Source organism: Salmo salar, chromosome ssa02, assembly GCF_905237065.1.
Source record: "Salmo salar chromosome ssa02, Ssal_v3.1, whole genome shotgun sequence".
Classification (NCBI taxonomy): Eukaryota; Metazoa; Chordata; class Actinopteri; order Salmoniformes; family Salmonidae; genus Salmo; species Salmo salar.
In genome coordinates, this window is record NC_059443.1 from 1,902,501 (window position 1) to 1,921,913 (window position 19,413).

General features: G+C 45.5%; 1 protein-coding gene across 2 annotated transcripts in view; it reads left to right on the forward strand.

The window, feature by feature from the left end:
* LOC106606173 (TGF-beta receptor type-2) overlaps positions 1 to 14,042 on the forward strand; it is a 75,046-nt gene extending 61,004 nt beyond the window's left edge. For both annotated transcript variants that reach the window (XM_045696423.1, XM_045696420.1), the window contains exons 9-10: positions 11,070 to 11,197; positions 11,687 to 14,042. In XM_045696423.1, the coding sequence (XP_045552379.1) occupies positions 11,070 to 11,197; positions 11,687 to 11,950 (392 nt within the window). In that variant the 3' untranslated portion in view covers positions 11,951 to 14,042. The remainder of the gene's footprint in view (positions 1 to 11,069; positions 11,198 to 11,686) is intronic.
* The last annotated feature ends 5,371 nt before the right edge of the window (positions 14,043 to 19,413 follow it).

Genomic DNA, 19,413 nt, shown 5'->3' on the forward strand with positions numbered 1-19,413 from the left:
TGTTGGAACATTGCTGCTATAACAGCCTCCACTCTTCTGGGAAGGCTTTCCACTAGATGTTGGAACATTGCTGCTATAACAGCCTCCACTCTTCTGGGAAGGCTTTCCACTAGATGTTGGAACATTGCTGCTATAACAGCCTCCACTCTTCTGGGAAGGCTTTCCACTAGATGTTGGAACATTGCTGTGGGGACTTGCTTCCATTCAGCCATGAGCATTAGTGAGATCGGGTACTGATGTTGGGCGATTAGGCCTGGCTCGCAGTCAGCGTTCCAATTCACCCCAAAGGTGTTCGATGGGGTTGAGGTCAGGGCTCTGTGCAGGCCAGTCAATTTCTTCCTCGCCGCTCTCGACAAACCATTTCTGTATGGACCTCGCTTTGCGCACAGGGACATTGTCATGGTGAAACAGGAAAGGGCCTTCCCCAAACTGTTGCCACAAAGTTGGAAGCACAGAATAATCTAGAATGTCATTGTATGCTGTAGCGTTAAGATTTCCCTTCACTGGAACTGAGGGGCCCGAATCATGAAAAACAGCCCCTGACCATTATTCCTTCTCCACCAAACTTTACAGTTGGCACTATGCATTGGGGCAGGTAGCGTTCTCCTGGCATCCGCCAATCCCAGTTTTGTTCGTCGGACTGCCAGATGGTGAAGCTTGAGTGTTGGAACCGAGGACAGACAATTTTTACGCGCTTCGCGCTTTAGCGCTTGGCGGTCCCGTTCTGTGTGCTTGTGTGGCCTACCACTTTGCGGCTGAGCCGTTGTTGCTCCTAGACATTTCCACTTCACAATAACAGCACTTACAGTTGACCGGGGCAGCTCTAGCAGGGCAGAAATTACGAACTGACTTGTTGGAAAGGTGGCATCCTATGACGGTGCCACGTTGAAATTCACTGAGCTCTTCAGTAAGGCCATTCTATTACCAATGTTTGTCTATGGAGATTGCATGGCTGCGTGCTCGATTTTATACACCTGTCGGCAACAGGTGTGGCTGAAATAGCGGAATCCACTAATTTGAAGGCGTGTCCACATACTGCTGTGTTTATAGTGTATATAACCGTGTGGTGAGTTGACAATTCTATAACAAGTCTTAACAGTCAGGTTTTGAGTTGTGTTTGTGTTGTACAATATTGACAGTTCTCTTCAAGTCTGAACAGGTCTGCTACAATGCTAGATGCTGTCTGCAGAATGCAAGTCCGCCTGTTGACACTGCTTCTCTGTCTGCAGCACTGCTGCAACACCACAGCTAATGGTCACATTTAAACATTAGCTATAACTAGGTCACAATGTGTTAGCCACAAGCTAAAACCTCCATAATAGCTCCTATAACGTTCCCTGGGACTGGGAGAAAGTTCAGCTAAATGTCTGGTTGGGTTGTTTCCCATAGTGTTGTTCAGCTAAATGTCTGGTTGGGTTGTTTCCCATAGTGTTGTTCAGCTAAACGTCTGGTTGGGTTGTTTCCCATAGTGTTGTTCAGCTAAATGTCTGGTTGGGTTGTTTCCCATAGTGTTGTTCAGCTAAATGTCTGGTTGGGTTGTTTCCCATAGTGTTGTTCAGCTAAAGTTGTCTGGTTGGGTTGTTTCCCATAGTGTTGTTTTTTCAGCTAAATGTCTGGTTGGGTTGTTTCCCCATAGTGTTGTTCAGCTGGTTCTGTCTCTTAGTAATGTCTGTGTTGTTCCCGTGTTGTTCTTCCCTAAATGTCTGTGTTTCTTGTGTCTGTCTCATTGTTGTTTCCCTCTTCTCTCTCTTCTCTCTCTCTCTCTCTCTCTCTCTCTCTCTCTCTCTCTCTCTCTCTCTCTCTCTCTCTCTCTCTCTCTCTCTCTCTCTCTCTCTCTCTCTCTCTCTCTCTCTCTCTCTCTCTCTCTCTCTCTCTCTCTCTCTCTCTCTCTCTCTCTCTCTCTCTCTCTCTCTCTCTCTCTCTCTCTCCTCTCTTCTCTCTCTCTCTCTCTCTCTCTCTCTCTCTCTCCGGGCCCCAGACAGAGGTCGGTTCAGACAGGAGACCCATGGAGGTTTCAGACAGACGGACAGATCATCTGAAAAGGAAACTGTCATAAACCTTGTCCCTATGACTACTTTTATTGGTGGAACTGGTTTTACTACGCGGCCGGGCCCCAGTGAGAGGAGAGCGGATTTGGTCCCTCGTGTGACATCTGTTCCCAAAACCACAGAATTCTTCACATAGCTAGCATCTCCCAGGCTTGGACAGGACCATGGCAGGCAGGGAGGGAGGTTGGCAGGGAGGGAGCGAGGGAGGGAGGCAGGCAGGCAAGCAGACAGACAGGGAGGGAGCGAGGAAGGGAGGCAGGCTAGCAGACAGACAGGGAGGGAGGGAGCGAGCGAGGAAGGGAGGCAGGCTAGCAGACAGACAGACAGACAGGGAGGGAGCGAGGGAGGGAGGCAGGCTAGCAGACAGACAGACAGACAGACAGACAGGGAGCGAGGGAGGGAGGCAGACAGGGGGGCGGGCAGGGAGGGAGGGAGGGAGGCTGTTAATGAGAAGGTTCCTGTCTATAGCCCTGTTTTCCTTGGGTCTGGCTCAGCTAGCTTTAGACTCAGCTGTCCTTGTGCTGTCTTTCCCTGTGCTGGGGGTCTGCTCCCCCTGTGTACATGACTGGCTCTGTTATCTTTCCCTGTGCTGGGGGTCTCTCCCCCTGTGTACATGACTGGCTCTGTTATCTTTCCCTGTGCTGGGGGTCTCTCCCCCTGTGTACATGACTGGCTCTGTTATCTTCCCTGTGCTGGGGGTCTGCTCCCCCTGTGTACATGACTGGCTCTGTTATCTTCCCTGTGCTGGGGGTCTCTCCCCCTGTGTACATGACTGGCTCTGTTATCTTCCCTGTGCTGGGGGTCTCTCCCCCTGTGTACATGACTGGCTCTGTTATCTTCCCTGTGCTGGGGTCTCTCCCCCTGTGTACATGACTGGCTCTGTTATCTTCCCTGTGCTGGGGTCTCTCCCCTGTGTACATGACTGGCTCTGTTATCTTCCCTGTGCTGGGGGTCTCTCCCCCTGTGTACATGACTGGCTCTGTTATCTTCCCTGTGCTGGGGGTCTCTCCCCCTGTGTACATGACTGGCTCTGTTATCTTCCCTGTGCTGGGGGTCTCTCCCCCTGTGTACATGACTGGCTCTGTTATCTTTCCCTGTGCTGGGGGTCTCTCCCCCTGTGTACATGACTGGCTCTGTTATCTTCCCTGTGCTGGGGGTCTGCTCCCCCTGTGTACAGGACTGGCTCTGTTATCTTTCCCTGTGCTGGGGGCCTCTCCCCCTGTGTACAGGACTGGCTCTGTTATCTTCCCTGTGTTATGTGTTTGAACAGAGCAGAGCTGAACTGGTCTAGAGTATCCTACTCTGTCATCGGTTGCACCAAGGCTCTGGAAACACAGGAAACAGGCGTGAAAATATGTTTCTTCGCATTTCTGTCAGAGCACTCATATTTCACAGGTCAGACCTCGGTGAATAACTGTTCTCAGGTCAGTCAGACCTCGGTAAATAACTGTTCTCAGGTCAGACCTCGGTGAATAACTGTTCTCAGGTCAGACCTCGGTGAATAACTGTTCTCAGGTCAGACCTCGGTAAATAACTGTTCTCAGGTCAGACCTCGGTGAATAACTGTTCTCAGGTCAGTCAGACCTCGGTAAATAACTGTTCTCAGGTCAGACCTCGGTAAATAACTGTTCTCAGGTCAGACCTCGGTGAATAACTGTTCTCAGGTCAGACCTCGGTGAATAACTGTTCTCAGGTCAGACCTCGGTGAATAACTGTTCTCAGGTCACCAGACCTCGGTGAATAACTGTTCTCAGGTCAGACCTCGGTAAATAACTGTTCTCAGGTCAGACCTCGGTGAATAACTGTTCTCAGGTCAGACCTCGGTGAATAACTGTTCTCAGGTCAGTCCTCGGTGAATAACTGTTCTCGGGTCAGACCTCGGTGAATAACTGTTCTCAGGTCAGTCAGACCTCGGTAAATAACTGTTCTCAGGTCAGACCTCTGTGAATAACTGTTCTCAGGTCAGACCTCGGTGAATAACTGTTCTCAGGTCAGTCCTCGGTGAATAACTGTTCTCGGGTCAGACCTCGGTGAATAACTGTTCTCAGGTCAGACCTCGGTGAATAACTGTTCTCAGGTCAGACCTCGGTGAATAACTGTTCTCAGGTCAGACCTCGGTAAATAACTGTTCTCAGGTCAGACCTCGGTGAATAACTGTTCTCAGGTCAGACCTCGGTGAATAACTGTTCTCAGGTCAGACCTCGGTGAATAACTGTTCTCAGTTCACGACCTCGGTGAATAACTGTTCTCATGTCAGACCTCGGTGAATAACTGTTCTCAGTTCACCAGACCTCGGTGAATAACTGTTCTCAGGTCAGACCTCGGTGAATAACTGTTCTCAGGTCAGGTAAACATCTGGGCTATTTACTCCATTTGAGCAGAACCGCAGCAGGTCTTCAAATAGAGGAGAAGTGAAGGAGCAGCATAAATAACTAGATCCCACAGGCTGGCTGGGTCTGTGTCCAGAAATGGAACCACCCTGTTTCATATGTAGTGCACTACTTTAGACCAGAGCCCCCATATGCTATATAGGGAATAGGGCACCATTTAGGGGACACACCCTGGGTGTATTCTGTTTAAAAGACGCTGAAACAGAACAGGGGGGAGAAACAGGGCATGTCTCCTTGTCAAAAACAGGATGCGTTGGGTTTGTTGAGTCAGCTTCTCTGCAGGGTCCCGGGTCCGATCCCTGCCCTAGCTGGGTTTCCTGTCCGATCGGGACCGGGGTTCCATTCTGGCCTCTCCATTTCCTGTGGGTCCACAGAGCGATTCAGGACTCTGACGTACTGAATGACCTTACTGTAACAGGCTCGTACTGTAACTCTGTAACACTCCAGTCAAGGACCTTGTACTGTACTGGTCTAACCAAGCTGTTGATGGCACTCTGTGACCTCTCCTGGAGGATTTACCTCTACCTGACTGGGTGTTCCTGAACTCTGTGACCTCTCCTGGAGGATATAACTCTACCTGACTGGGTGTTCCTGAACTCTGTGACCTCTCCTGGAGGATATACCTCTACCTGACTGGGTGTTCCTGAACTCTGTGACCTCTCCTGGAGGATATACCTCTACCTGACTGGGTGTTCCTGAACTCTGTGACCTCTCCTGGAGGATTTACCTCTACCTGACTGGGTGTTCCTGAACTCTGTGACCTCTCCTGGAGGATATAACTCTACCTGACTGGGTGTTCCTGAACTCTGTGACCTCTCCTGCAGGATGTAACACACTGCCCTGTGAATCCTATTCCTTTAGATAGGGTCATTTTTGCATGGGCTCAGTTTGAGAAATCTTATATCTGGCGTTCTGCTTGTCTCTACTGAAGGTCTTCAGTCTGTGCCCTTGTGTCTCCCTTCACTGGTCCTAGAACAGCTGTTAGTTAACACTATGAACCTGTCACAGCACCACAGACTGGTCCTAGAACAGCTGTTAGTTAACAGCATGAACCTGTCACAGCACCACAGACTGGTCCTAGATCAGCTGTTAGTTAACAGCATGGACCTGTCACAGCACCACAGACTGGTCCTAGAACAGCTGTTAGTTAACAGCATGGACCTGTCACAGCATTACAGACTGGTCCTAGATCAGGTATTATAATTGTGAACCTGACAGAGCACCAGTAAACTGGTTCTAGATCAGATGTTAGCTACATTTTTTTTTTAAACGAGTGGACCTGACACCGTCAGCACCAGTAGATTGTGGGACCATCAGATTCACTGTTCCTAGATCAGATGTTAGTTAACACTATGAACCTGACACAGACAGCACTACATACTGTGGTATCTGTTCCTAGATCCAGATGTTAGTTAACACTATGAACCTGACACAGACAGCACTACATACTGTGGTATCTGTTCCTAGATCAGATGTTAGTTAACACTATGAACCTGACACAGACAGCACTACATACTGTGGTATCTGTTCCTAGATCAGATGTTAGTTAACACTATGAACCTGACACAGACAGCACTACATACTGTGGTATCTGTTCCTAGATCAGATGTTAGTTAACACTATGAACCTGACACAGACAGCACTACATACTGTGGTATCTGTTCCTAGATCAGATGTTAGTTAACACTATGAACACAGACAGCACTACATACTGTGGTATCTGTTCCTAGATCAGATGTTATTTAACACTATGAACACAGACAGCACTACATACTGTGGTATCTGTTCCTAGATCAGATGTTAGTTAACACTATGAACACAGACCGCACTACATACTGTGGTATCTGTTCCTAGATCAGATGTTATTTAACACTATGAACACAGACAGCACTACATACTGTGGTATCTGTTCCTAGATCAGATGTTAGTTAACACTATGAACCTGACACAGACAGCACTACATACTGTGGTATCTGTTCCTAGATCAGATGTTAGTTAACACTATGAACATAGACAGCACTACATACTGTGGTATCTGTTCCTAGATCAGATGTTAGTTAACACTATGAACACAGACCGAACTACATACTGTGAAACCATCATATTTTGCAGCTGTTGTGAGTTCAGTTTCATGAGGTCTGGAAGATATCCCAGAACTTAGTTTTTTTCTACTCTTTAGCCCGGGCGGAGTGATCTTTCAATTTCCTCAACTGTTTTTCGGAGTGATAACGTAATAAAACTAATTGGAGTTGTAATGTTTTGAATGGTTGTGGATTTCTGAGGTTTGGCCTAATTGCTTGTTAGTGAAAGTTTGTTGGTACCAGTAATGATCACAAGAGAAGTGCCAGGCCACAGCTTTGTTCCCAAACAAGAATCATCAAAACATATATTTTATATTCTTCATATTCAGCACGTCTGTTTCCAGTTCCTTAAATCTAACCCCTACTGTAACATAACATTACAACATCTCTCTGTATTAACTCTGTCCCCTACTGTAACATAACATTACAACATCTCTCTGTATTAACTCGGTCCCCTACTGTAACGTAACATTACAACAGCTCTCTGTATTAACTCTGTCCCCTACTGTAACGTAACATTACAACAGCTCTCTGTATTAACTCTGTCCCCTACTGTAACATTACAACATCTCTCTGTATTAACTCTGTCCCCTACTGTAACATTACAACAGCTCTCTGTATTAACTCTGTGCCCCACTGTAACATTACAACAGCTCTCTGTATTAACTCTGTGCCCCACTGTAACATAACATTACAACAGCTCTCTGTATTAACTCTGTCCCCTACTGTAACATTACAACAGCTCTCTGTATTAACTCTGTCCCCTACTGTAACATAACATTACAACATCTCTCTGTATTAACTCTGTCCCCCACTGTAACATAACATTACAACAGCTCTCTGTATTAACTCTGTCCCCTACTGTAACGTAACATTACAACAGCTCTCTGTATTAACTCTGTCCCCTACTGTAACATAACATTACAACAGCTCTCTGTATTAACTCTGTCCCCTACTGTAACATTACAACATCTCTCTGTATTAACTCTGTCCCCCACTGTAACATAACATTACAACAGCTCTCTGTATTAACTCTGTCCCCTACTGTAACATAACATTACAACAGCTCTCTGTATTAACTCTGTCCCCTACTGTAACATAACATTACAACATCTCTCTGTATTAACTCTGTCCCCCACTGTAACATTACAACAGCTCTCTGTATTAACTCTGTCCCCCACTGTAACATAACATTACAACAGCTCTCTGTATTAACTCTGTCCCCCACTGTAACATTACAACAGCTCTCTGTATTAACTCTGTCCCCTACTGTAACATTACAACAGCTCTCTGTATTAATTCTGTCCCCTACTGTAACATAACATTACAACAGCTCTCTGTATTAACTCTGTCCCCTACTGTAACATAACATTACAACATCTCTCTGTATTAACTCTGTCCCCTACTGTAACATAACATTACAACATCTCTCTGTATTAACTCTGTCCCCTACTGTAACATAACATTACAACATCTCTCTGTATTAACTCTGTCCCCCACTGTAACATTACAACATCTCTCTGTATTAACTCTGTCCCCTACTGTAACATAACATTACAACAGCTCTCTGTATTAACTCTGTCCCCTACTGTAACATTACAACAGCTCTCTGTATTAACTCTGTCCCCTACTGTAACATAACATTACAACATCTCTCTGTATTAACTCTGTCCCCCACTGTAACATAACATTACAACAGCTCTCTGTATTAACTCTGTCCCCTACTGTAACATAACATTACAACAGCTCTCTGTATTAACTCTGTCCTCTACTGTAACATTACAACAGCTCTCTGTATTAACTCTGTCCCCTACTGTAACATAACATTACAACATCTCTCTGTATTAACTCTGTCCCCTACTGTAACATTACAACAGCTCTCTGTATTAACTCTGTCCCCTACTGTAACATAACATTACAACAGCTCTCTGTATTAACTCTGTCCCCTACTGTAACATAACATTACAACAGCTCTCTGTATTAACTCTGTCCCCTACTGTAACATAACATTACAACATCTCTCTGTATTAACTCTGTCCCCCACTGTAACATTACAACAGCTCCCTGTATTAACTCTGTCCCCCACTGTAACATAACATTACAACAGCTCTCTGTATTAACTCTGTCCCCCACTGTAACATTACAACAGCTCTCTGTATTAACTCTGTCCCCTACTGTAACATTACAACAGCTCTCTGTATTAATTCTGTCCCCTACTGTAACATAACATTACAACAGCTCTCTGTATTAACTCTGTCCCCTACTGTAACATAACATTACAACATCTCTCTGTATTAACTCTGTCCCCTACTGTAACATAACATTACAACATCTCTCTGTATTAACTCTGTCCCCTACTGTAACATAACATTACAACATCTCTCTGTATTAACTCTGTCCCCCACTGTAACATTACAACATCTCTCTGTATTAACTCTGTCCCCTACTGTAACATAACATTACAACAGCTCTCTGTATTAACTCTGTCCCCTACTGTAACATTACAACAGCTCTCTGTATTAACTCTGTCCCCTACTGTAACATAACATTACAACATCTCTCTGTATTAACTCTGTCCCCCACTGTAACATAACATTACAACAGCTCTCTGTATTAACTCTGTCCCCTACTGTAACATAACATTACAACAGCTCTCTGTATTAACTCTGTCCTCTACTGTAACATTACAACAGCTCTCTGTATTAACTCTGTCCCCTACTGTAACATAACATTACAACATCTCTCTGTATTAACTCTGTCCCCTACTGTAACATTACAACAGCTCTCTGTATTAACTCTGTCCCCTACTGTAACATAACATTACAACAGCTCTCTGTATTAACTCTGTCCCCTACTGTAACATAACATTACAACAGCTCTCTGTATTAACTCTGTCCCCTACTGTAACATTACAACATCTCTCTGTATTAACTCTGTCCCCTACTGTAACATAACATTACATGCTGTATGTATCCATGGCCTCACATGATGCAGTTTGAAGCATAGCTCTACACTGTAGATGTTTTACTATCATAAAAACGGGTGTTTTTCACATGTTATTGGTCACATACACATGGTTAGCAGATGTTAATGTGAGTGTAGCGAAACGCTTGTGACTTGACAGTTGATGGCTGTGGTTTGTGGTGTTGATTTGTTTGGCTGTGTTTGTTTGTGTTACAGATGTAAGTTGATTGGTTGTCTCTCTGTGTGTTCCAGAGGTGATCTAATTGGTTGTCTCTCTCTGTGTGTTCCAGAGGTGATCTAATTGGTTGTCTCTCTGTGTTCCAGAGGTGATCTAATTGGTTGTCTCTGTGTGTTCCAGAGGTGATCTAATTGGTTGTCTCTCTGTGTGTTCCAGAGGTGATCTAATTGGTTGTCTCTGTGTGTTCCAGAGGTGATCTAATTGGTTGTCTCTCTGTGTGTTCCAGAGGTGATCTAATTGGTTGTCTCTGTGTTCCAGAGGTGATCTAATTGGTTGTCTCTCTCTGTGTGTTCCAGAGGTGATCTAATTGGTTGTCTCTCTGTGTGTTCCAGAGGTGATCTAATTGGTTGTCTCTCTGTGTGTTCCAGAGGTGATCTAATTGGTTGTCTCTCTGTGTGTTCCAGAGGTGATCTAATTGGTTGTCTCTCTGTGTGTTCCAGAGGTGATCTAATTGGTTGTCTCTCTGTGTGTTCCAGAGGTGATCTAATTGGTTGTCTCTCTGTGTGTTCCAGAGGTGATCTAATTGGTTGTCTCTCTCTGTGTGTTCCAGAGGTGATCTAATTGGTTGTCTCTCTGTGTGTTCCAGAGGTGATCTAATTGGTTGTCTCTCTGTGTGTTCCAGAGGTGATCTAATTGGTTGTCTCTCTGTGTGTTCCAGAGGTGATCTAATTGGTTGTCTCTCTGTGTGTTCCAGAGGTGATCTAATTGGTTGTCTCTCTGTGTGTTCCAGAGGTGATCTAATTGGTTGTCTCTCTGTGTGTTCCAGAGGTGATCTAATTGGTTGTCTCTCTGTGTGTTCCAGAGGTGATCTAATTGGTTGTCTCTCTGTGTGTTCCAGAGGTGATCTAATTGGTTGTCTCTCTCTGTGTGTTCCAGAGGTGATCTAATTGGTTGTCTCTGTGTGTTCCAGAGGTGATCTAATTGGTTGTCTCTCTGTGTGTTCCAGAGGTGATCTAATTGGTTGTCTCTCTGTGTGTTCCAGAGGTGATCTAATTGGTTGTCTCTCTCTGTGTGTTCCAGAGGTGATCTAATTGGTTGTCTCTCTCTGTGTGTTCCAGAGGTGATCTAATTGGTTGTCTCTGTGTTCCAGAGGTGATCTAATTGGTTGTCTCTCTGTGTGTTCCAGAGGTGATCTAATTGGTTGTCTCTCTCTGTGTGTTCCAGAGGTGATCTAATTGGTTGTCTCTGTGTGTTCCAGAGGTGATCTAATTGGTTGTCTCTCTCTGTGTGTTCCAGAGGTGATCTAATTGGTTGTCTCTCTGTGTGTTCCAGAGGTGATCTAATTGGTTGTCTCTCTCTGTGTGTTCCAGAGGTGATCTAATTGGTTGTCTCTCTGTGTGTGTTCCAGAGGTTAAGGACTATGAGCCTCCATATGGCTGTAAAGTTCAGATGCACCCTGGTGTGGAGAGCATGAAGGATCACCTCCTCAGAGACAGAGGAAGACCTGAGATCCCAGACAGCTGGATCAACCACCAGGTACACACACACACACACACACACACACACACACACACACACACACACACACACACACACACACACACACACACACACACACACACACACACACACACACACACACACACACACACACACACACACACACACACACACACACACACAGAGCTGAGATACCAGACAGCTGGATCAACCACCAGGTAACAGACTGGGAGAGACACACACACACACACTCTCTTTCTTTCGTTCTTTCTCTTTCTCTCTCTGTCTCTCTCTCTCTCTCTGTCTCTCTGTCTCTCTCTCTCTCTCCCCTCCTCTCTCTCACTCTCTCAACCTACCTACCTACCTACCTACCTACCTCCCTACCTACCTCTCTCTCTCTTCCTTTCTTTCCCTCTCTCTCTCTGTCTTTCTCATTCACTCACACACATCACATCAGATCCTATGTGTATGTCTCAGTGCTCAGTCGATGGGTTATAATTCTCTGTTGTCTACCTCCTCCTACAGGGCATAGCCATCGTGTGTGGTTCCATAGAGGAGTGTTGGGACCACGACCCGGAGGCCAGGCTCACAGCCCAGTGTGTTGCCGAACGCTTCAGCGAGATAGAAGACGAGATGGAAAAACTGTCCAGTCGCAGCAGCTCCGATGAGAAGATACCAGCGGAGGAACTGAAGATACCGACGCTACCTGAAGAAGAACGACAGATGATAGCAGGACAGATAGACGAGGTGAAAGTAGCGGTGGAGAGCTCTGTGAGCGATGAGAAGTGAGGGAAGGGAGAGAGGACATGGAACTGAGGACTAGAATGTCAGTATGTCACAAACACACAACTCGCGTTGCTATAGGAACTAAACAGCCACACCCAAACAAACAGCCCACACCTGGAAGATAGCCAGGACAGTGGATGTACTGTATTACTATACTGTACTGCTGATACTCTTTTGTATTGTATTACCAGAATGCATACAGTATTTATACTGTATAAAATAAGTATGTACACTTTACAGTATTTGGATGTACTGTACTGTATTATATTGGATGTTTCCCACTGAAGATAGCTCTCCCTTTGACTGAGAGGACAGGACATGACAATGGAAGAGTTTATAACCAAAGACTGAGATTACAGGACGTGACAATGGAAGAGTTTATAACCAAAGACTGAGATTACAGGACGTGACAATGGAAGAGATTATAACCAAAGACTGAGAGGACAGGACATGACAATGGAAGGGTTTATAACCAAAGACTGAAATTACAGGACATGGCAATGGAAGAGATTATAACCAAAGACTGAGATTACAGGACATGACAATGGAAGAGATTATAACCAAAGACTGAAATTACAGGACATGGCAATGGAAGGGTTTATAACCAAAGACTGAGATTACAGGACATGGCAATGGAAGAGATTATAACCAAAGACTGAGATTACAGGACATGACAATGGAAGAGATTATAACCAAAGACTGAGATTACAGGACATGGCAATGGAAGAGATTATAACCAAAGACTGAGATTACAGGACATGAAAATGGAAGAGATTATAACCAAAGACTGAAATTACAGGACATGAAAATGGAAGAGATTATAACCAAAGACTGAGATTACAGGACATGAAAATGGAAGAGATTATAACCAAAGACTGAGATTACAGGACATGGCAATGGAAGAGATTATAACCAAAGACAATAGCACTTTATCTGAGATGATAGCTATGTATACCAGAGGGTGGGGTTGATGCAGCACCACATACATGTCTAATATGTATACAGTCTATGGTTCTGGGGTAATGTTCCTGTATTCTAACATGTTGGGGGAATGGGGTAATGTAGTCTAACATGTTGGGGGAGTGGGGTAATGTTCCTGTATTATAACATGTTGGGGGAATGGGGTAATGTTTCTGTAGTCTAACATGTTGGGGGAATGGGGTAATGTTCCTGTAGTCTAACATGTTGGGGGAATGGGGTAATGTTCCTGTAGTCTAACATGTTGGGGGAATAGGGTAATGTTCCTGTAGTCTAACATGTTGGGGGAATGGGGTAATGTTCCTGTATTCTAACATGTTGGGGGAATGGGGTAATGTTCCTGTAGTCTAACATGTTGGGGGAATGGGGTAATGTTCCTGTATTCTAACATGTTGGGGGAATGGGGTAATGTTCCTGTAGTCTAACATGTTGGGGGAATGGGGTAATGTTCCTGTATTCTAACATGTTGGGGGAATGGGGTAATGTTCCTGTATTCTAACATGTTGGGGGAATGGGGTAATGTTCCTGTAGTCTAACATGTTGGGGGAATGGGGTAATGTTCCTGTATTATAACATGTTTTGGGAGTGGGGTAATGAATTGACAGGTCTGTGTAATAATGTAATAATGAGCCATATTGTAACAGAAGTGCTTCTGTACCACGGATGATGATGTGGAGCTCTATTCACACAAGCAGGTATTCAAAGGATTGTATGTACAGTGTGTGTGTGTGTGTGTGTGTGTGTGTGTGTGTGTGTGTGTGTGTGTGTGTGTGTGTGTGTGTGTGTGTGTGTGTGTGTGTGTGTGTGTGTGTGTGTGTGTGTGTGTGTGTGTGTGTGTGTGTGTGTGTGTGTGTGTGTGTGTGTGCATTCGTGTGTGTGTTTTTACATAGTAATAGTTTGAACTTGTTAGCCAAATAAACATTGTAAATATATATGGAATGTAGCTGTACAGATAATAATCTCCACTCTAGATGCTGTTGTGGAGGCAGAGGAGCATTTTACACATTCTGTCTAAATAACACATTTAATAGGATCTAGCCAAAGATATTTTATCCTTTGTATTTGTAAAATATTGTAAATCTGTTTGTGAATAAAGTATTTCTGTATTTACTCTTAAGCATTGTGAATGGCACATTTCAGTGGGGCATTGGTAGTTTAGACCAGTGGTCACCAACCTTTTCTGAGTCAAGATCACTTCCTGAGTCAAGATCACTTCCTGAGTCAAGATCACTTCCTGAGTCAAGATCACTTCCGGAGTCAAGATCACTTCCGGAGTCAAGATCACGTCCTGAGTCAAGATCACGTCCTGAGTCAAGATCACGTCCTGAGTCAAGATCACGTCCTGAGTCAAGATCACGTCCTGAGTCAAGATCACTTTCTGAGTCAAGATCACTTCCCGAGTCAAGATCACTTCCCGAGTCAAGATCACTTCCCGAGTCAAGATCACTTCCCGAGTCAAGATCACTTCCCGAGTCAAGATCACTTCCTGAGTCAAGATCACTTCCTGAGTCAAGATCACTTCCTGAGTCAAGATCACTTTCTGAGTCAAGATCACTTCCTGAGTCAAGATTACTTTCTGAGCCAAGATCACTAACCGAGTCAAGATCACTTCCTGAGTCAAAATGCATGCTGAGATTTTTTTATTAACATGACTTGAAAAAGGTAAGCCTATGCAACATTAACCAGTTAAAAACAGTTCTGTAGCAATGAGGTTTGTACAGTAGGCTATAGGCCCAATACATTATCACCACATATTGGATTTGCTTGAATTTACCTGGCAATGCATTGTTGTTCGGGACATGTTTTTTAATTATATTTCAGAATTTGAGGTATGCTATATGATCACACCGGTAATAGATCCATTGTTGTATTACTTGTGAGGCACAGCTGAGTTAGCATACATTTAAATACTTAGCTTTTTATTTTACTGGGCTGATGGTGCCTGCATCTGATGGTCAGTCTCAGAGGAGGGAGAGAGCAGCAGACTGAGGGTCCATCTCAGCGGAGGGAGAGAGCAGCAGACTGAGGGTCAGTCTCAGCGGAGGGAGAGAGCAGCAGACTGAGGGTCAGTCTCAGCGGAGGGAGAGAGCAGCAGACTGAGGGTCAGTCTCAGCGGATGGAGAGAGCAGCAGACTGAGGGTCCATCTCAGCGGAGGGAGAGAGCAGCAGACTGAGGGTCCGTCTCAGCGGAGGGAGAGAGCAGCAGACTGAGGCTCCGTCCCTCAACATCACTCCGCTCTCCCTTTCCTCCACTGACACTGACCCAAAAGGGACACAGTCTTCCAGCTGATGACGAAACTCGAGTCGCACCTCATTATTTCTGCCTCAGGCACAAATTTATGTTGTTACTCCTATGAACAGAGAAAGTGAAATATTCCTTGATATTAAAAAAGACCCAAGCCGCTAATAATAACAACAACGCCTATAGATAAACTTCTCCTCCTCATTCATTACTGCTGGAAATAGGAAGAACGCGCATTTTATGGGCTATAAAAGTGTTGAATACAAAGTGTTGACAGTGCTGAGTAAAAACTTAAACATGAACTCAGTCATAAAAACAGCCGCTCTTTGCTGTGTTCGTTGACAGTCTCTCTCTAGTCATGGTTTTAAACGTTTTGAAAGCTCACAGTATCAAATTTTGCCGTAGCTTTCTTTCACGCCTGCTACGTTACTGCAGACTCGTTCATCTGAGCAATCTGATTGGCCAGCGGTGGCATAGTGCACTTGATTTCCTCTCCAGGTCCACCGGGAAGGCAGGGTTTGTATCTTCAGACACATGAAATGGCAACAGTTTGCCCACCCGGTGCGCAGGGCAGCTGAAACGGCTGCACCCACCACCAACAGCCTGATACTAATAAAAAAAGAACACAAGGATTTATATCGTTGGGTTTGTTACAGAAATATTTGGCGATCGACTAGAAATGCCTTGGGCATTGACAAGTCGACCGCGATCGACTAGAAATTCCTTGGGCATTGACAAGTCGACCGCGATCGACTAGAAATGCCTTGGGCATTGACAAGTCGACCGCGATCGACTAGAAATGCCTTGGGCATTGACAAGTCGACCGCGATCGACTAGAAATGCCTTGGACATTGACAAGTCGACCGCGATCGACCGGTTGGTGACCACTGGTTTAGACATTTCACCAAGAGCATGTGGTGTTATCCGTTGCTGTTGTCATGTGTGTATTATATAGTATAAACGGTTAAAAGGACAGATGTATTTTCCCAGTTGAACGGCTGATCATTCCCAGCAATACAACGGTGTTTCAGGTACAGTATGTCTGGTCTGTATTAGGCCCTACAGTACATCTTACCTCCTTCTCATAGCAACACGATGGGAATCAGAGATTGCTGCCAGAAACTGCTGCCAACTATATACTGCTCTGACAACTGACATACACCTTCCTGTCTGAAGGTGAGAGAGAGAGAGAGAGAGAGAGAGACAGAGACAGAGAGAGAGAAAGAGAGAGAAAAAGAGAGAGAGAAAAAGAGAGAGAGAGAGACCAGAGAACAGAGAGAGACAGAGAGAGAGAGAGACAGAGAGAGAGAGAGAGAACAGAGTTTGGGCCAAGCATCACACCTGGTTGATGTGATGTGTCAGCAGGTAATTCTTTAATCTGACAGCTCATTACCTTTGGCATGTTGGAGATCCAACATGAACCTATTATCTATTAACTAGGGGTTAACCTGAGGTAGGTTGAGTAGAAGAACAGATAACAATTTACATTAAACAATAGTAGAGACAGACAGACAGACAGACAGACAGACAGACAGACAGACAGACAGACAGACAGACAGACAGACAGACAGACAGACAGACAGACAGACAGACAGACAGACAGACAGACAGACAGGGTTAGTACTACTACATTTACAGTCAATTGAGCAGCATGACCTCTCCGTTGAGCCTGTGTCCTCTTGCGTGAGCCTGTTTATAGTGGAAAGTGCAGCAACCCTCAGCCAGCGCTGCCCTGGGCTATATTGGGACGAAGGGTATGTCTCAAATCGCACCATATTCCCTATATAGTCCACTACTATGGGCCCTGGTCAAAAGTGAACTATTTAGGGGATAGGGTGCCATTTGCAATACATTCTATCTTGAGACTACATTGAGGTTATATTGGGATCTGTTGGTTGAGGCCATGTTGAGACTACATTGAGGTTATATTGGGATCCACAGGTTGAGGCCATGTGCCATCCAGACATTCCAGTGGACAGTTTGGACCGTGACCTTGACCACAGGACTACCATGACCACAGCCTGACTGTGTTTGTCTGAGACGGGCAGTGTGTGTGTGTGTGTGTGTGTGTGTGTGTGTGTGTGTGTGTGTGTGTGTGTGTGTGTGTGTGTGTGTGTGTGTGTGTGTGTGTGTGTGTGTGTGTGTGTGTGTGTGTGTGTGTGTGTGTGTGTGTGTTTGTCGCTCGAGGAATAGGCGGTACCACTGACCACTCCCTCCACACACACAAACACACACACACAGACATCTTCCAAGATGATGGCGCCGAAGAGCATGTCTGACGTTTTACTTTCTCCCAACCAATTGTGCTATTTTGTCATTTGTTTTTGCGTTTTATGTGCTGCTACCGTCTCTTATGACCGAAAATAACTTCTGGATATCAGAAAGGCGATTACTCACCTGCGGACTGGAAGTTACTTATTCCTTTAACGAGTCTGACGAGAAGGATATCCTGCTTCCACTGGAACAGGCCCAGATCCACACCTTTAGCCTGAAGAAAAGACGCCGGAAAAGAAGGCGTGGATCGGCCATCCTTCTGAGAATCCAGAGGCGAACGAGTAAACTCCCACTGCCTTCCATCCTTCTGAGAATCCGGAGGCGAACGAGTAAACTCCCACTGCCTTCCATCCTTCTGAGAATCCGGAGGCGAACGAGTAAACTCCCACTGCCTTCCATCCTTCTGAGAATCCGGAGGCGAACGAGTAAACTCCCACTGCCTTCCATCCTTCTGAGAATCCGGAGGCGAACGAGTAAACTCCCATTGCCTTCCATCCTTCTGAGAATCCGGAGGCGAACGAGTAAACTCCCACTGCCTTCCATCCTTCTGAGAATCCGGAGGCGAACGAGTAAACTCCCACTGCCTTCCATCCTTCTGAGAATCCGGAGGCGAACGAGTAAACTCCCACTGCCTTCCATCCTTCTGAGAATCCGGAGGCGAACGAGTAAACTCCCACTGCCTTCCATCCTTCTGAGAATCCGGAGGCGAACGAGTAAACTCCCACTGCCTTCCATCCTTCTGAGAATCCGGAGGCGAACGAGTAAACTCCCACTGCCTTCCATCCTTCTGAGAATCCGGAGGCGAACGAGTAAACTCCCACTGCCTTCCATCCTTCTGAGAATCCGGAGGCGAACGAGTAAACTCCCACTGCCTTCCATCCTTCTGAGAATCCGGAGGCGAACGAGTAAACTCCCACTGCCTTCCATCCTTCTGAGAATCCGGAGGCGAACGAGTAAACTCCCACTGCCTTCCATCCTTCTGAGAATCCGGAGGCGAACGAGTAAACTCCCACTGCCTTCCATCCTTCTGAGAATCCGGAGGCGAACGAGTAAACTCCCACTGCCTTCCATCCTTCTCACTAACGTGCAATCATTGGAAAATAAAATTGATGATCTGCAATTAAGATTATCCAACGGGACATTAAAAACTGTAACATCTTATGTTTCACCGAGACGTGGCTGAGTGAAGATACGGACAATATAGAGCTGGCGGGTTTTTCCATGCACCGGCAGAACGGCGACGCTACCTCTGGTAAGACGAAGGGTGGGGATGTGTGTCTAGTTGTCAATAACTGCTGGTACGCGATGTCTAATATTAAATAAGTCTCGAGGTATTGCTCGCCTGAGGTAGAGTACCTCATGATAAGCTGTAGACCACATTATCTACCAAGAGAGTTCTCATCTGTATTATTCGTAGCCGTCTATTTACCACCACAGAACGAAGCTGGCACTAAGACCGCTCTCAACCAACTCTATAAGGCCATAAGCAAAGAAGAAAATGCTCACCCAGAAGCTGCGCTCCTAGTGGCCGGGGACTTTAATGCAGGCAAACTTAAATCAGTTTTACCAAATTTTTACCAGCATTTCACATGTGCAACCGGGGGGAAAACACCTTTACTCCACACACAGTGATGCATACAAAGCTCTCCCTCACCCTCCATTAGGCAAATCAGACCATAACTCTATCCTCCTGATTCCTGCATACAAGCAAAAACTACAACAGGAAGTACCAGTGACTCGCTCAATACGGAATTGGTCAGATGATGCGAATGCTACACTACAGGACTGTTATGCAAGCACAGACTGGAATATGTTCCAGGATTCGTCCAATGCCATTGAGGAATACACCACCTCAGTCATCGGCTTAATCAATAAGTGCATCGATGACGTCGTCCCCACAGTGACTGTACGTACATATCCCAACCAGAAGCCATGGATTACAGGCAGCATCTGCATTGAGCTAAAGGCTAGA